The sequence below is a fragment of the Cheilinus undulatus genome, linkage group 15 (assembly GCF_018320785.1).
Source record: "Cheilinus undulatus linkage group 15, ASM1832078v1, whole genome shotgun sequence".
Classification (NCBI taxonomy): domain Eukaryota; kingdom Metazoa; phylum Chordata; class Actinopteri; order Labriformes; family Labridae; genus Cheilinus; species Cheilinus undulatus.
The window spans coordinates 33,322,151-33,338,614 of NC_054879.1; the positions used below are offsets into that span (position 1 = coordinate 33,322,151).

The window sequence follows — 16,464 nt, forward strand, 5'->3', positions numbered from 1 at the left end:
CAAAGTCAAGGTGACTGGAATAGTCAGAGAAAGGCTTTCAAATCGCAGAATAGAGCGCAGAGAGAGGGAGGGAGTGAAGAGAATTAGTCCTCGAGCACTTTTCCCTCCGCCCCCTATTCTTCCTCTCTTTATTAGGAATGATTTACTTTCTCAGTGAAAGGATATAAAAGCTCAAGTATAGCGGCGTAATTATCGCAGAGTGAAAATTTAAAGGTTTGACTCACAATGTCCTCAAGTCAGCGAGCAGACTGCCAGACGATAAGAGTGACTGTGTTCAACACTCGCCGTGCAATCGCTGGTGTTTTATGGGCTTTGCCAAGGCAGAGCACACAAACAGCACTCGGCTCTGCAAGTCTGTAAACATGATGGACTGTGGCAAACTACTAGGCCTGGTGTTTACCTTGGCAGAGCCTGGCCCTGGCATGTCGGCAGCATCACTTAATTACTGTTTACATGTAAATATTAAATTATACAAACAGCCCTGCAGAATGTCTCGAAAAAGTACAGAAATACATACTCAGGGTCAACCTTATCTGTCTGCAACAGTTGCTGCGGCTAAGAATTGTTTTGAATCGCAAATTTCCTCCATTGTACATAATCTTCATAATTGTTTAATGCTGTTGTCCAAGGGCATTCGGGTAAATATGTTCCCATAATCTGCATAATAGCAGATGCTCAGATATGTAAAACGCACCTTGTGTTCTCAGAGAGAGGGAAAAAAAGAAGGTTATTGTTCAAAAACAGTTTTATCAGGATAAAGACTGTGATCATTACTGTCTCCAGTCAAGACTGATAGATGATTGCTTTGATTACAGAGCTGCTTTCCTGACAGTCCACAGCAGCAGATAGAAGAGAGCACCGGTGCCTACTGTGCATCTCTGGTATGGCTGAGTAAAGCACTTGTTCATTTGCAGTGAAGGGTAACATGAAACAGGCCTCAGCCTTCTGATGGACAGGGAGATTTCACCTTCGCCAGTGAATGATAATGCATTATTAAATTTGCCTCTCTGCTCACTAGATACACTTAGCTGACCACAGCATATTTATCTCCCCATCCGAGGCTCACGTCTTGGCAGGAGAAAGCATTCTGTCACTTTTGAGGCATTTCAAAGATTAAAAAGAACCTCTCTCTTTTCAACGTCCCTAAAAGCATCCCCCCTTTTGCAGTGAAATGTGATTAGCAGGAGATGGTGTCACGCAATGGAACATTCATGAGGGGGAGAACAAATATCCAAATGAACTCCCGTGTCCTCGAGGAATAGCCCCCTCTCTGCACCATCAGCAATCTCTCTCACGCCGGCTGAGGGGGAAATTTGATTGATCCTCTATTGAATTATTTTTTTGCACTCTTTCATTTCAACAGGACGCACTGACAAGTTGTTTGATCATAAAGCATTATTGTCTGCCAAGTCACATTTCAGGGTTGTGATGGCTAATGATCTTGCCTCCTGACTTAGGGAAAGTCAGGTAGTCAGCATGTGTTTGAAGCTCGCAACGCCAAGGACATCGGGAGGACTGAACAAAACACTATGCATTAAAGTCAGGAAGATGAAGAGAAGGAGCTTACACCCAGCATATCCAACTTTTAATGATACTGTACCCAGATACCATCAATGTCAGTGAAATATTTACACCGCAAAAAGAGCGGAAAACTGAAGCGAAACTTTACCTCTGATCCAAAGTCCCTTGACTTCTTTTTATCATTGCAAATGCTTATGCAAAGAAGGCACCGAACAAAGACTACAAAGGCTGGAAATCGCTTTTTTTAGGGCCTTTTTCATCCTTTTTTTTCGCAAATTCTCTACATGAGCCCATCAGCATCTACAGGTCCTTGCCCAAAGCAGCTGTACGTAATAGAGTGTGACACTGGTACCACTTCATCATTCAGACAGTAAACTGGGACTGCAGATAGAGCAGCCCAGAGCAAATCAACTGGACATGAAGAGAACATCCTTACAAAGACAAGGCGGGGCAATTAGAGTTTTTCCAACACCACAGTTTCTATTGGTTTAGGCCTCAAATACCTACACAATATGTGTCAGCAGGTATCTGCCATAGACTGTATACAGTAGACCTCACTTCTGTCTCTTTCTGTTCTAGTGAGATGACACTGCCATGGGTGCTTACCTACAGAGCAGGTGACATAATTTGGAATATAGCTGGTTGAACCACAGAAGTGACACCATACCCCTTTTGCTAACCGCTAAAGCATTAAAGATCCCTAAGAATGGAACTGCAGAACACATTGTTGTGTTAACATGAAGGGGACACTTAAGATTATGGTGCTGCTTTGGTAAAAAAGTGTACTGCGAGTTCCAATTGCAATTACAATATATGAATAAATGATATCATGATTTAACTGTTGGTTATCAAGGAAAATACAGGGAACAATGATAATTTTGAAGCATGTCAACTCAAAACAGTTCTCCTGTTGATGTTATGTTCTTTGCTTGTGTTATGATGCTTTGTTTTAGTTGTTTCTGCTTACTGTCAAAGCACTTTGCAAACATCTGTTTTTAAAGCTGCTATAACAATAAAGTTATTATTATTATCATTACACATTTTAAGGGTTAGGGTTAGAGCCTAAATTCATCAGGAAAATAATGAATCATCACAACAGACTTCACATTTAAGAAACCCTCAGTCTAGAGCCAAAAGTTAAACCAGATCAACGACTATGTTAAATTTACTCAAAACAAACTAGAGATGTGCATGATTAGCTGACACCAGAATTACAAGTGGGTTAAATCACCACTAGTAACCACTGTAGTTGTTTCTAATGACTCCTGCCATGCTGCAACAAAGCTCTTTACTCTAATATAAACAACTAACTAATGAACAGCACAGATAGCATCTTATATGAACAGCACCGTTCAGGACTATTTTAATATAGAAAAAAGGGATAAAGTTGTACGAAGGCTGTGTCAGATTATCCTCACAAATAAATTAAAATTATATGCCTAAGAACATCCCTATACCTTAGGTCAGTGTAGCCCTGAATCTTATGCAGGAGCCTTTGCACATAGCCATGTGCTTTTCCTTCAAAATGTAACAGTCAAGTCTACTGTAGTCATCTGACATGAATATCCTCATCCACATGTCTCTTTAGTGGCTGACCAAGTGCAAAAATGAACGCTGCTGACTCAGCAGCCACAGTTTCCATCTCTTCTGATGTCCCCTCTCTCTCCCTAGCAGTCACTGTAGTATAATTACCTGCTGCTCAATACTCATCAACTCTACCCCCAAATAATATATGCTTGGTTTCAGTTGTCATGGTTGACTGTACACAAACAGGAAGGAAATGTGACGGCAGATCTAGGAACTGGCATTTACTTCGCACCTAACCTGGCACACCAGATGGATTTGTTTCACTTATCCATCTGGAAAACCACTCATAGACAGCGATTGGGAAAGGGTAGAGTGTTTGAAAAAAACTCGGGGTGTGATTGGATGAACGTTCTGTCTGTCACATCTTTACGGGCCAATCAGAGCAACAAAACATGTGACGTAGCCACTACCAAGCTGTGCTTGTACTGAAGGAGTAAACTCCATACAGAAGTGCATAATGCAATCCATGGCTACTGTAGACATGTCAGTACACGACTTTTGTCGTTTCTGAAAAGAAAACAACTCACTGCTGTTTCTGTCACTTTCTAACCAGGCTCAAATGGTTCAGACGGGAGCTTTGCAAGATGAATTCACCAGTGAGAAACACAGAAACAGGCATATCCATCTGCTTTGCAAGGTTACATAGCACCAAGATTCTTGCAAAAGCCAGGCTTTCACAATTAGTGTTTTTTCACCAATAATTTTAGTTTTGGAAGAACAGATATCTGCAGATAGATAATTAAAAAGATGGAACATTATTGTCAAACCAGGCCTGATGTTTTCCACTTAAAACATAGATTAAAGACAAAATGCTGGGTTGAATTTGGCATATTCTGATCACTTGTAGACAGTATCCAAGGTCCCTCTGGATTTAAAGCTCCCATGAGCAACATTTAGATTTTGTTAATTTTGGTGACCCCTTAGCTTTAGCTAAGTTTGTGCTGTACAAAATCTCTCCTCTTGTTGTCATTTACTATTTGATAATATCAATACCTTTATATTTTTCCTGTGTAAATGAAAAACAAAAGCTGATTTTGCAGTCTGCAATGAAGCACCTCTTCTGACACCTACCTGGTGGCTGGATTAACTAGCTTTAAAATTAACTCTAAAGAAGGGGTTTAGCTTGTTGCTAATGATTTTATTTGGTTTAGTGAGCAATTAAGAGCATCAGTGACTTATATCTGTCTTTTTTATAAATCTAAAAACTCCTCATAGGAGCTCTAATTCAGAAATTGGATGCAAATCCCTGTACCTGTGGTATGTGGTTATAATTCAAAAGTAACTATTTTGAATCAGGTTGGAGTGACATTAGAAAAATGTTATTTATTATCTTTATCCTGGTTTTCGTGAAGGCTGATTCAAAAAGTTCCTGAGGTGACTGGTCTAAATCTTCAAAGAAGTTTTCATTAAAGTCTCTGAAAGTGTCTGAATACGTCCTGGAAATAAAAATGGTGTCGGCTCTTCTATAGAGACAAGTCAGATTCATCCATTGTGTTGGTCATGAAAGGAGTTATGAAAGGATGCCCCTCTAGGTGACATAATACACCATCCATTTGCTGGGGAGGACATTATGAGTGCATCTCCTGTTGTGTCAACAAGGATATATAATGTTTACCAGGGAAGTGCCAATATCATATTACCAGTGAATCCTACACTTTGAAAATATGGTTTACAGAATCAGTTTACATGCTGTATGAGCCGCTCCTGTCAGACATTTTAGCCAGTGTTAAAGAGATGTGGCGTCTTAAACTGCGGGGGGAGGGCTGAGGAAAAGTGGAGAAATTTTTTGTTGGCAAAACGCTTTAAAAGCCACATGGTACTTACAGAAAACTCCTATACTCGCACGTACATACATATGGCTTGAGTTTCAAACACCTTCTTCCCTGAGGAAATAAAATGATGTCAATTGTTTGATGTCCAAAGTGAGTTTACAGCCAAAGGCTTCCGTACCTTTCAAACTTCCCCTTGTTTGTCAGCTACCTGCTGTTTCACGAGACAGAGGCTTGTCGGAAGCTTTCGCCACAGACTTTCTGTTTGAAGCAATTCAATTAGTCTCATGTGAGATAACACTTTGCTTTCTACTGGCCCCTTTTTTCTCACACAACATCTAATCTTCCACTTTTTTCCCTCTTCTCGGGCAAAATTTGGACAAAAAATAATCAAGTTCAAACAACAGCACCGTGGAAAAAAAAACCCCAGTTACCATCTGGTTACTGTGCACTTGGTGACACAACTTCGGAAACAGGCTTTTTTAGACGACAACAAACAGCCTTTGTCCTTCATCAGCAGAGATGACATGAAAAAGATGAGACGTGTTCATAGGAGATGAGTGATGTGACATTATAGTGGCTGTCTCTGAGGTGTCTGGTCTATTTAAATAGCCTCCCTAAGAGCCGGGGCACCGCATCCTTCCTCTGCGCCCGCTGTGCTCTCTTCTAAGAGTGCATTGCAAGAGATTAATTTAATGCTCTGCCAGGATCATAAAGATCAAACAAGTGGAGAGATATCATTAAACCATTGGAATGTTATCTCATTTATCTAAACAAACTGATGCGATGAACAAGCCTAATTAAAAAGCTCACCATAAACAAAGCTTCGGATGGAGAGGCCTCTCCCCCCCTTTAACAATGGAACACATTTATTTTATTAATCTAATGCATCATGTATCATATCATTACAGTTCAATATATCTATCATTAATTTTATTCCCTTCACTTAAAGCTTTTATTGGAATTACTTTGGTTATTAGTTGGTTCTAATGTATTGGTTACCTCTGAATCTGGCTGCTACAATCTCTCTTATCTCGCTGCATAAACCTGTGCATGTTATTCAAATTGCCTCATTTATTATGATAGCTTCCTCATGTAAATTGTGCTGACTGCTCGCCCTTGCACAGTCCTCATTAGACTAATGAAAACCTTCAAACGAAAAAACTAAACAACCTGCCAAATAAAGGTCTGGGGTTATTATGAAAATTACAACTGTGGGAGCCGGGAGAAGCTCTCTTCATTAATTCATGCTCAGCAAATTGGTAACTAATTTAGTTGCACTCCTCTGCATTAATGGGTTATTTTATAAAAATGTTTTCCGCAGCCCGAGACCTCTGGTGCACACGCTGGAGAGCTCAGAATCCTAATCAAGTCCAGTGACATATTAGGAATTGACAATCTCAAAAGATAATATAGCATGTTTGTGTGAGGATGCGCGTGGGTCAACTAGCCAGGATTGGTGTGGATTGCTCGGTCATTTGCTTTCTCCTCTAATATTGCGAAGAAATTACAGTCCATTTGTGTTGATTATGTGTGCATGGAGGAGGCACTTCAGCTGGAAAGTTAGATTCCTGCCTCTAAAGGAGACGCTCGCTGCATGGATACCTCTTCTTTTTCTGTTTGCCCTTTTTGTCGCACATACACGCACACACACACAGACAGTTAGACAGTTTGTGACCCATAAATTCAACTCATGATCCTGCTAATTATTACTATTCACTGCTTCACACCCTGTGAGTGAAGGTCTAACACTGATCTTCACGTCAGCCTGGCCAACAGGGAGCATACAGCCCAATGATTTCCACAGTGGTTTTAATATCATTATCAGCCTCAGCCCACCCCGTCTCACCCAGAACAGCACAGCACAGCACAAAACCAACAGAGAATACTAAAATCTATTATTTGCTTCATTTTGTATTTAATCCGACACGCTTAGTAGATTTCTATCTTTTTTCTTCTCCTTTTTTTACGAGCACAGCAAGATTGAAATGAAATAATGTCAGCAATTAATAATAAAAACATTGATTCTGGACAATGTGACTCAAGTTCAGCATTGTGAATGTTTTTCTCTCTGTATGTTTACAGTAGGGTTGGGCAATATAACCAGTTTTAAAGATATATTGAAGATATTTTCAAATGACACATAGGCTATGACAATATTCTTCATATCAATAAAGTTTATAATGACTTGAATTTTTTTTTAATGAGCATTTATAGTGTTTATAAAAAATAATAATAATCACCCCATGTTGGCATTTAGTGTTTTAAATGATCAAAAGTGTCAGGCAAACTCCTGTACAATCTAAAATGTTGCCAACTTATTTGTGCAATTTAGACAGAACACCCTCTCTATTTTGGTCTAATGTATCAGTGGTTACCAAAGTGGGGGTCAGGACCCCATGGGGGGGCACAATACACTAAGGGGGGTTTCAGGATGCTTTCAACAAAGGCAAATTTTTAAATGATTTTATATATTCTATCCACTATTTTAAAATCTATCCTTAGAATGAGTTCAATTGTAAATAAAACAATAAAAACGTGAGATCTGTGCTTAAGTAAGCTGAACAAAAACTCCTTAAACTGTAAACTTAGGGTTGGTTTGGGGATTCTGGGGGTCATGGGCAGAAAAGTTTGGGAACCCCTGAAATACATGATAGGAAAATTATTAAGTAACTTTGCTTTTTGATGCCACAAATCATTAAAATAGTGTATTTTAAGAGTTTTTTGACAACCTCAATATGGAAATGTTGCCCATGTTTTTGTACAATTTAGACAGTTTGCAGGAGTTAAGTTTGCGGTTTTGAATAATCAAAAGTTGAAAATTATCCAGTGGGTGTCTACAACATCTTATTTTGTTGCATCAAACAAGCATCAGCATCATTTGATTTTAACTTGAATTTCATCAAGTTTCATTTTACAATATTAGCACTGTATAACAAAAACATTTTTCCATTTCTTTACAGAAAGAAATTATTTTTAGTTCTTTTATATAATTTTGCCAAAGAAAGAAGACTAAGAAAAGACAAGACAGTGGTGTAGTGGTGCTTGACTCTCAATTAATACTCCACATTTTTAGCTATTCCATTCAGCTAAGGATAAAGTGTATGTGCTGGAGCACTTTCGCATATTGATCACCAACTTCTGCTGCTTGACTTCAAGTAGTAAAGATCATTATCAAATTATACTGAGAGGCAATACTGTGTATCAGAAAGAACTGCTAAATATAACCAGCCCTAGTCTGCCTCTGATTGGCTTAACCTATTAATCAAATGAATAAAAGAACATCAATAAGCAAGGTGTATGCTCTCTTCACCAGTGTTTCCTAACCATTTTTCCTTGGAGATCCCCCTACTTGAATCGGAGAAAAGTTAAGCCCCCCAGACCCACATGAAAAAGTTGTTAGCATATTGTTGCCAAAAATCAACATGCATTTAATTGTCTAATTGATAAAACCCTAACAGAATGGCTTTACACATGTTGCACACCCCTTTGGGGGTCACAGACCCCAGGTTGGAAACCAGTGCGCTATTCAACAGGCTCAACAGTTACAGAGCTAAAATTGAACATTTAAAAAACACTTTTCAAAATAATTTTTAAAAATAAGATTTTTTGACCAATAAACATCTGGAGTCCAGGCCTTTTTACAAGTTTGGTGTCAGAGTATCTTTATTCACTGTACTGAAAAAACATCTGATTTATAAGAAAATATGTATTAAAACAGCCAAATCATATTAATATGCTTACATTTACCAGGCATATTTACCATATTTTAAAATAATTTTGTAGCCTCCATTAACTTATGCACCTTTTCTTTTCAAATCTTTGTTTCCTAACTGTTCATATCTAAGACCTTCCACACCAGCTTCATTTAACTGCAGGGAAACATTGCTGTACTTTTGTAAAACAGCAGACAGCATGGAATGTAAAAACTATGTGGAAATCATCTGAATGTATTTAGATCCTTTGAAGAAACATTGGTATTTCAAATGGAAGGTTGAATTTAATGCAAAATGAATGAGGATGAACAGCACAGTGAATGCTATTCAAAAGCTCTTCACTGTATTTTTCTTGTTGAAAGAAAAACTCCAGTGGGTAAAAAAGCTTTTATGTTAAGTCTAATTTGTTTACACTTGAAGCTCCCTGATCAACAACAGTCAGTGAAGGATGTTCAGCATTTGGTGGCGCATTAACAAATTCAGTGACTGATTAAGCAATACTGACCTCATTCAATTATTTTTCTGCAGAAATACAGCACAAAGCTGCTGAGCTGTCCTTAAACTGTTGAGACTTTGTCTTTACTTTAAATATTAATACCTAGAATTACAGTTTATAAGGCTCTGAATTTAAAAAGTAAAAAATCAGTCAGTTGTTACTCATAATATCTGTCATTTTCCTACCGAGGAACACTGAATAGGAGAAAATAGCTGAACAATAGTCTTGTACTTAGAGTGCAGTGACAAAGAAAGAGCATAAATCAATCATTTTTAAGCATACAGCATGTGTATGGTGTAAAATATACTGCTTAAGCTTTAATCTCTAGTAGTTAGATGATGCAGTAACCTAATATTTTAAGATTTTGCTCAACAGTGACGGTCTGAGCAACAGTCACCTGGAACTAGAGCATTTCATTAGGCTGGATGATTTAAAAAACAACATAAAGGAGCATTTGACATGTGTATGGACATGTTTTACAGCTGCTAATTTATGATCTCATGTCATTTCTGCTTTTTATGGACTGCTCTTTGCACTTTCATGCTTCTCTCTTGGCAAGGATCCATGGTACAGAAGATTTCATATCTAAACAGGAGTTTTCCTAGTGAAACAAAGGTGAAATCAACAAAAAGAAGTCTCCAAAGCCAGAATAAAGCATATTTAGCTTGATGCTTTCAAATTAACTCCCTGGTTTCAAAGTGCTTAGTGTGCACGATCTGTTTTGTGCTGTTAAAATCTCTTCCAAGTATGATTGCTGAGTCTGGTATGCCAATGAGAGAGAAGAACGTGTGAATAAAAGGAGGATCATCACTGTTTGGATCATAGTTGCCTACTATCATGAGGGTTTTATTGCAGTGAGGCACTGATAATAATGTAGTTCCTTTGGATTGATAATTTGTGAACAAATGGTGCATTTTTACTGATAAGAAGTTTCTTTTTCTTGAGGTAACTGGTTATCTTTTGAATAAATTTGGTTATATTGTGACAATTTTTGTACAGCCTTTCCCAAACTTCAGTATGCTGCAGGCCAATCTGAGACCTGAAAAGCCCTGTGCAGCCATAGCATGGGACTCAAATATTTACCTTTGATTTATCATAATCTTTGTTTCATAAACAGGGAATTTCAGTGCAAATGCTTTGCTTTCAGGTGCATTAACACTAATCAGAAAGTGTTTGTGGGGTCAAAAAGTAAAATTAATGCGCCTCAGTCATTCCTTTTGTTTGCTCAGGCATCTGCAAAGTCCCTGGAATACAAATTATTGTAATATCTATCTCTGTAAATATACCTTGTGGCACAACAAACCATGTCCTATTAGCATTAATGTCTGCAAAGACAGATTAATTCTTAAATCTGAGAAGCGAGTGGTATAAAAGGGTGTCACCAGTTTATCCAACACCAGTTCATCTGAGACACCGGTTGTATACATCAGGCTAAATAAATGATAAAAAGGTGACAAGGAGTCCTACTTAAAATACGGGTTTATTGTGACAGGTGATTCTCACGTGACCACTGATTTAGCACTATAGTTAGTTGTTGTTTTTTTCTGCACTCTTTTTATCATTGTATACAGGTGTATTTATCCCACACACATTGATGGCCGGTCCGTGAAAGTGTTGTCTTGCATTAAAACCAGACTGTGGTGCATAGCTGGCCGATTGTGTTAAGTGTAGGAATCAAACTGATTAATGTGACTTGTAATGGATCATTTCTGAGGTCAAAATTTCCTTTTTTGAGATTTTCCAGGGGAATTTTTTTCCCAAATAAGACTTAAAAGAGCCACAAAATGTCATAAAAGGGGCAAATGTGGCCGTTATCTCAGATTTAGGTGATGAAGGATTGTTCAAGCATTGCTACCTGCCTCACCTTTGTCAGTGTGCATCCTCTTTACTTCATGGCTCATGTCGTGGGCCAGGTCTCCCTCTTTAGGCCCTGGTGGGATGTTGGGGGAGAGGCCGAGCAAGGCCTGGTTCATGGACAGGCCGTTGTGGTGCACCGCTAGAGAAGAAAAAGCCAGGAGTGACATTAGGAACACTGCTGAGACAACATATCTACTTTGTGTTTGTAAATCAGACAAGACAACAGTGTCGACAGCACATTCAGGTTTGTTTCTTCACCATTTCTCTGTGTTGTGAGCTTATAAGGAGACGTACGTATCCTGTCTGAGGAGCTTTCTGTGTGTGCTGGGGAGCTGGACACACTGCTGCTGCGGTGGGACGATGGGTGACTGCCGGGCCTCCTGTGGTCTTCTAAGGAAGGAGCAGGGGAGGGACTGTCCGGCACACGTTCCTGCAACCCCAACAGCAACACAGACACAGACCCAAAATAAATATCCAGTCCAGGCGGAAACTTACACCACAGGAAAGGAGGAAGTAACTGTTATGACATTCAGTTTTAAAACTCACCTTTATAACAGAGGTGACCATTCTGGAGGGGAGACTCTGACCCTGTGCAGCGGCGGCCATGTTTGCGATGGTGCTGAGGTGGTTCATCTGGCTCATCGCCATCGTGACAGAGGCAGGGGGCAGGCTGACAGGAATCAAGGGGTGTGGCATCATCATGAAGGGGAGTTCCAGGCCTGAGACACATGAAGAGGTCGTTGGTTACTCAACGATGTGTGTTATGAGTGAGATATTCACAAGGGAAACTTCTGGAAGCTCTGGCTGAAAACTCAAAAACCTGCTGCAGTTAAAATTCAGCAATCAGCAATTCCCACCACTGAGATCCCCTTTAAAATCCGCGTCCAATAACACTAAAGCTTTACACTGCCGTCCATTAGGAAGAAAATGGAATAATTTGAATTAATCGCTTCTCTGGTATCTTTCCATGTTAACATAATATGCATAAATGTTTTACAGCACACGTTAATAATAGATACTACTGCAATAATAATAAAGAAAACGGGCATGATAACTATATACACAGTCATTCAAAGACCAAAGTTTACACAGCTATAAAGATGCATCAATTATTCTGTGATGAATAAAAAGGGCACATTATGGAAATTGTCTCAATATTTACATATAAAAAATATCTCTGTAAAAACAATCTTGAAAGCCATTACCCAAATGACTAGTTAAATGTGCTAATGACAAACAAGTACCATCAGACCACAGTATGGCAATGACTTTAGGGCTAATTATAGCAGCCTATATTCCAGAGAGAAGAGAGAGAAGAAGAGAGCAAGACCAAGACGAGAAAAGTCACTTTCAGCTCCGCACAATAATGGGATTTCCATTTCTTTTCTCTTTCATATGCACACAAATTATTCCATTACAACATCAGAGATATCTTACAAATGTTGTAAATTATTCAATTGCTGTCTGGCAATGGACGCCTAATTGGGAAAATTGAACCATTAGTAGTCGGGATATGTAAAGAATGTCTAATAAAGATACCATAGGGGCTTTGGAGTGAGTCAGACTGTGGCCCTGCGCTGTGCTTCAGAGTGGCTTAATGAAAACAAGCCAACTTTCAAAGGACATGAGCGCAGACAGAAGGTCAAAGCTAGGTGTCTGTTAACCCCCCCCCCTTCTCTCTCTCTTTCTCTCCCAGCCACGGCCCCCTCCTCCCTCTCCTCCTCCTCCTCCTCCATGGGGACTTTGAACTGGCAGGATCAAAAGTGACTGGGAACAGTTTGGTCTCATTCCTCCAACACTCAGATGCTTTTTCCTCAAAATGCTTTAAAGAAAACCTCATAGACACTATTGGATCTGATTGAGCCTCTCTGTTGATTTTTCACTTCTTTTTTTCTCTTTTTCTTGGCAGCCCGGTTCAAGGTAAAAAAAAAAAAAAAAAAAAAAAAAAAGCAGCGTGAAAGAAAGAGGGAGAAAAAAGATACGGCACTACAGAACGCTGATCCACAAAACAACTCCACTCTTCTTTTCCTGACAAAACATCAGTAGCCAAAGGGCAAGGAGATCTGCATGGCGAAGCCTCTAAAGAGAAGGACACTGGTTGAAAATGAAAGGACATGAGAAGTACTCCTCTCTGTCATTCCTCTCCTTCTAAAAAGAAGCATTGATTTCCATAAGAAAGATGGCATGCAGTTTCTCAGTGGCGAGTATTCCCAAACAATATAAAGCAGGGGAGATTAAAGAAAGGCGGAAGCCAAGCAGCACCTTGTATCAGCGCCTCTGCTGTAGCTCAGACTGAATCAATTACCACTCAGCAGGCTAAGCTCAATTAAAAAACACCACAGAGGGCCTGATTGCGGGGGTACTTACTGTAGGACAACATGGAGAGGTTTAGGCTACCTATCAGCCTTTCAAGGCCACTCAAGGGCCACGGTGAAGAGACTTATTCTGTCTTTGAGGTGGATACATTACACCCATTCAATCAGACACAACAACTCACAGAAAGACGCATGTTCTCGCCAAATCAATAAACTGTGAAGAGAAGGTAAAGGATCATCTAAAGAAAACTACTTGTCACTTTTTTTCTATCTTCTACTTTTCTGGACTTCAGTGATGCGACTCTACCTGACAGACAGCGCTGTGGGGAAACACAGGCCCTCTGTTCACCATAAGGGGTATTAGTCTCGCTTTCAGGGCCTGTCCAGCCCCTTTCATGTCACCCCATCCTAAAGCAGTGTTTCCCCAATAAAGGCCCATTCAGAGCCATGTAGGGGAATGTGCCACCGACCAACGAGGCTCCACCAAATCCTTTTATTTACTGCTGAAAGGAGCCAGGTGAGGAGGATATTGGTTTAGTCAAGGAATCTGGCGTTTTTTGCCAAAGAGTTAAGTATTTTCATTCATAAGTGATTTCTTTTTGTTACTAGATTTGTTCCTGATACCCAAAGAAAAAAAGAGCATTACAGTTCATGATCGGAAACTGTTATTAGCTTTAAAATGCCAAGAAAAAGCTAATTTATAAAGCATTTATTTTACATAAAGCAACTGAAGGCACTTTACACGAGGGTTCTTATACTATAATTTCCAAATTTGACATAATAAAAGTAAAAATCAGACAAAATTTATGCCTGTTTTCATATCATTGCATTAAAAATTGGAGGCTAAATCCTGCAAATATTCTACCAGACAAAGTTTTTCATAGCGCAAATAATTTTGATACCATAAAATAACATGTGGTGTCGATAAAGTATCAAAATACTGAAAATTTTGACAACCTAACAAGGCAAGTCAGCTACATTTAAATTCAGCTAATGCAGTATGGAAACACTGCTGACATCTGTGCAATTTTGACAGTGTTCAGCAGTTGTGCGGCATTCTTCCTGCAAAAACTTCTCCTGAATTGGAATTTTTTTTTTTTTGTAGTTTTAGTACTTCTTAATACACCAATCATTAAATCAGCAGAGATTTCATTGGTTTAAAATGACATAACAAAGTTGAAAAAAATCTGACAACCTTTATAATGAAAAAGAGCATTATAAACCAACTTCATTATGCAAAAATAAGGCATTAAAATACAAAATTTAGCATAATATCAACTTAAAAAACACTTACCCCCTTTAAATTGTTGAAAGTGAACAACAACCTCTGCTCAGGCCAAAGCCTTCTTCTAAAGTTGCTTTTAAATGCAAAAAATATCAGACACCCATGAGGCGTTTCTAGCCGGTTATATAACACCGATATTAAAACTGATGACTCTTTATCAGCTATAGAGGTAAAAAGAACCTACTCAACTAGACAGACTACTTGCTTAAACTTATTTTAATGTCTGAAACCTCTGCCGGGGGGGTAGATGCCAAACATTTTGATTAAAAGAATGCGGCAGAAACAGCATTTAGACACAATGAACTGTTTTTAACATAAACCACTACTTGAACGTGTACAACAGAAACAAGAAAGAGCTACTGCCACAGTGTGCATCCAAGCTGACACAGAGTTCTTTCAGGTTTCACTTATTTGTGTAGTACGGATGTGCACTTCAGGTTAATGTCAATTCCAAAGTCATGGACATTTTGAATGAAATAAAAATGACTGCTACTTACTTATTTTCTCACTTATGGACCAGCACGTACATTTCAGTTTATTAGCTTTATGCTAATATAAAATTACAATTTCCATAAACAGGCTTACCAATGTTGCATCACATTAGTGGTAACTTAAATTACACACCATGTCTGTTTCCTAACAATGAGATATACTGTCTAATACCTTTACTGAAAATGCTAAGAAAAACAAGTTTTCCTTAAGTTAGCATCTCTAAAAGCTGTGACTCATTAGTGCCACACAAAATTAATGCTTTCTTCTTCTGTTGTTGTTTTAAAGCAGTTAGCAAACAGCTTTCAGGTGGGATACAACCACTGCATTGCAATAAAGCATCTGTAGTGTTGCATGATATTGGAATCTACTCATATCTATTATGTGGATATTTACAAATTCATCTTAGCCAGGACCAATATTGATACATAAATGTAGTTTAAAGCTAATGGACAGTTAAAGAAAAATACGTTCTGCTGACCTTTACAAAGATGACAAACTTCTTTGTACATACAGCTGATAGGTGGAAAATATTGTCAGAAATGTTCATATCTGCTGATACCGTTAATTTACTTTATAAGCTAATATCTGCTAAGACAGAATTCATGCTGATGATGTTGTGCACCCCTAGGAACTGGTAAAATTATGGGAAAATCTACATTTTTAAGACAAGGCTAAAGAAGCATGAACACCTCCGTCTTTTATGGATTGACCTTTGAAAATCTGAAAATCATAGCCCATCCCTACCCATTTCTATCAATCCATTGAAAACGTATTGCTTATTCACCTACTGGCACTGGCTTCAACACAAGATAAGACTGACATTGTGATATCTTATTCTACTGTGTTTCTGTTGTGCTATTTATAGTGCTTTATTATTGTTAATTTATCAATTTGAGGTTGTTTTAAATATGCAAAATAAATCAAAAGTCAGGGTTTTTTATTTTTCAGGGTCAATACTGATTATTCATAGTACATGAGAGTGATTACCAATATTTGAAAGAAAGAAAAAACAAACTACAAATGTAGTGCTAGCTCTATCAACATTAGAAACGACACAGGGCATGAGTATGAAAACAGGAAATGATCAACTGTGCCAGGGTGGCTTCCGCATTGATTGTTTATTCCTTGTGACATCTACCCATTCAGAGAATGGTGTGGGTGGGACATTAGGGGAGACTGTGGAGAATGAAATCGAGACACTTTTAATCACTTTAAGCACTTTTTAATCTATTTCTTATCAACACTCTGTGAAATAAATGCAGATACTGACTGGCCAAATGCCTAACACCCACCCCCGACTACAGATATATTTGACTTGACCTGACTATTGTGTGGGGCCCCAAACTCCATAGGTTATATCTAAAATGCCTCTTTTTGAGCCTTAAACTCTTTACTCTGTATATTTTATGAGGCCTTAAACCCTTTA

The 16,464-nt window shown here is 38.6% G+C and overlaps 1 protein-coding gene across 8 annotated transcripts in view; it reads right to left on the reverse strand.

Annotated features, from left to right (window-relative positions):
- The window catches only part of dachd (dachshund d), a 226,498-nt gene that overhangs the window by 32,090 nt on the left and 177,944 nt on the right, over window positions 1-16,464 (reverse strand). For 2 of the 8 annotated variants that reach the window (XM_041806705.1, XM_041806708.1), the window contains exons 8-10: window positions 11,493-11,665; window positions 11,205-11,388; window positions 10,954-11,085 (exon numbers count right to left, since the gene is read on the reverse strand). In XM_041806705.1, the coding sequence (XP_041662639.1) occupies window positions 10,954-11,085; window positions 11,205-11,388; window positions 11,493-11,665 (489 nt within the window). The remainder of the gene's footprint in view (window positions 1-10,953; window positions 11,086-11,204; window positions 11,389-11,492; window positions 11,666-16,464) is intronic. The other 6 variants (XM_041806710.1, XM_041806712.1, XM_041806709.1 and 3 more) reach the window with 4 other exon arrangements.